Raw genomic sequence first — 2637 nt, 5'->3', positions numbered from 1 at the left:
CCTATAAAATATTTTCTTCTTGTCTTTAACTTGAGCCATTGTAGTTTTTGATAATAAGGCGTAATATGCTCAAACCATTTAATGTCATAAATAAATCTAACGCAATTATTAAAGGCTCTTTGAAGTCGTAGATTGTCAGCTTCCGTTAAATCAGTCAATAAGACACTGCAGTAATCGAAGATTGGAAATATTAAAGCAGTTACCAATCTGATCCGTACACAAGACGAAAAAAGGTTTTTAAATGTCTTCAACCGATAGAGCGCAGCATTAGAGAGAGAGAGAGAGAGCGAGAGAGAGAACAAGTATTTATCTCTTCTATTAATACCGTAGCTCCGAAGTTATAACTACACCGTTATTACTTAAGCAGCAAAGGTCAAGCTATTCTCGCTGGAGAAAAGTCACCGTTTTGCCGGAATGAATCAGAATTAGAACCGAGCAAACGTTGATACTGATATTTTTGTCGCGCGCTCCTTCTCGCTTCCGATCTATTGTTTGCGCGCATATTTTAATATCATATAAAGCGACGATCCCCAACGTTTGTTCGGTTCTTTTTTTTTTTTTTTTTTTTTCGCGATCGATATCGCCGCGAACGCGACAATTAACAACGACGTGTGGCGTTTGTACGCGCCAAGAGAGAATAAAAATTGCAAATGCGTCGTCGCGCGAGAAATATCGCGTTTCGCGTGCACTTCATTCGACTTCACGCGTGATTATCTCGCCCGACTACTGATAACGATCTTTACTCACGTTTGTATCAAGGACGCCATTCCCATCCGTATCGTACAGCCGGAACATGACTGAAAAAAAGATAAAACACACACGAGTTACGCAAGTCGAAAGTGTTCTGTGCAACAAGTTGCAGTCTGCGCTACCAACAAGTTCGAGCGGGATGGATTTGTAACAACTACATGTGTGTGACAGAAAATCGAGGATGACCGCCGACGAACACGCGAGTCCCCCGCGTATAAGTTCTGTGCGCTTCTCTGTTGATCTTCTTCCTTTTTATTATTTTTTTTTTGTTTTTTTTTGTTTTGGCAATTTTCTCAATTTCTGTCTCGGAAAAAAAAGAGAGACGAGATATCCTCGAGGATGCATCCTTGCGTTAAAAAATTTTCATTTAGCGAGAGAGGAAATCCCGGACGCGACGAATATTGTCTTCGCTTGAAAAAAACCGGGTTTTCACTTAGTTTTAAATGCGAAATATCGTTTCCGGCTTCCTTTTGCAAAATGCGTATAGGATTTCCCGTTGCGATTTACGCGCAAAATGTAATTCTTGACGATTATTCGGGAAACACAAGCATTGTGTTAATCACTTACACACAGCCTCGATCTCGTTTGCGGCGTAAAACAAACGGCGGATTATTATTTTCAGCAAAGCAAATCGTCGATCTTACCACGGCTAACGAATTATTCGAGATGAAAAGCCGCGGGTGTATCCAAAGCAAAGTCGTTGTTTTGTGGCAATTACGTACATTCCAATTTATCCTCCGGTCTGCCGGCTTCCAGGAGGGAGAGATAACAAACGATGTCTTTGAGACTGACTTTAACTGACTGAACGTCTATTGTGCTCTGCTTTCTGACGAGGTGCCTCATCTCTGGAAAACAGAAATCCATTTTCAACGTGATTTAACGATCGTAATAAGTCAAATAGATTGCAAGTAGTTAATAAAATTATTATTATTATTATTACAAACATTTTTTTAAATTGATAAAATACACAAATTCTTACACGTATTTTTACAAAATATTGCAGGTTTTCTTCCGCAAGAATCGCGTTGTCATTTTCGTTCGTTTTGAATTAAACATATTGCTCGAGGTTTTTCCCTTGACGTTACATATTTTGCGGAAAAGTCGGTGCGTTCTCGAATAGTAAAGCGAAAATCGTTAGAATTGCGCGATATCTGACGCGATGTCTGTTTCACATTTCGCGGAAAATTTCGCGAACGTTTCCGAGCGTAAAATCGAAAACATGCAATATTTTAAGCGCGCGGAGCGAGTGTTTTTCAGATGAATGCTGCCACGCTGATTTGAGTAATTGTTACCTAGAAGTCTAAAGAACCTGTTGCTTCGATCACAAGTGCAGTGCCGGTCGTCAATATGTGTGTAGAAACGTTGAATTGAATTTATTCTAAATTTTACCGGTGAAATTTAGCGCGACGGCTTGAGGCAAGTCGACGACACGGCCTCAAAAGCCCCATATTTCCGGATCGCCTATTTATACATCTAAAACCGACGTGTGTAAAGTTTTCGCGATGTATCAACCGCGACCTCCCACATCGATTGAATTGTCGTCGACAAAATTTTATTCTTGTATTGACATAAATTGTTTTTGAAATTCGAAACACATGAAAAAAAAAACAAAGCAAATCCGTATTTCAAATAATAAAAACCACGCGAGAACGATGACAATTGACAATGCGTGTATATTTTTGTTTGCATCTTTATACGTAGAACAAAAAAAAAAGTTGAATTCGTAATGTTATACACTGAGAAAAAAAAGTTGTTGAAGTAACAAAATAGTATTTGATTCAACTATATGCAGCGGTCACAGGCTGTCAATGAAATATTGATTAATGTAAGAAGATATCATGTTTCAATAGATATAATAATTAGGTTATACCGAAAGACAATTTAGTT

General features: G+C 38.6%; 1 protein-coding gene across 3 annotated transcripts in view; it reads right to left on the bottom strand.

Annotated features, from left to right (window-relative positions):
* Nucleotides 1-2637, bottom strand: part of LOC109856106 (diacylglycerol kinase 1) — a 103214-nt gene that overhangs the window by 7198 nt on the left and 93379 nt on the right. For all 3 annotated transcript variants that reach the window (XM_020431033.1, XM_020431032.1, XM_020431034.1), the window contains exons 7-8: nucleotides 1473-1595; nucleotides 748-797 (exon numbers count right to left, since the gene is read on the bottom strand). In XM_020431033.1, coding sequence (XP_020286622.1) covers nucleotides 748-797; nucleotides 1473-1595 — 173 coding nt within the window. The remainder of the gene's footprint in view (nucleotides 1-747; nucleotides 798-1472; nucleotides 1596-2637) is intronic.

The sequence above is a fragment of the Pseudomyrmex gracilis genome, unplaced genomic scaffold (assembly GCF_002006095.1).
Source record: "Pseudomyrmex gracilis isolate BER0280 unplaced genomic scaffold, ASM200609v1 scaffold_107, whole genome shotgun sequence".
NCBI classification, from domain to species: domain Eukaryota; kingdom Metazoa; phylum Arthropoda; class Insecta; order Hymenoptera; family Formicidae; genus Pseudomyrmex; species Pseudomyrmex gracilis.
This window is presented reverse-complemented; position numbering and strand designations above follow the sequence as displayed.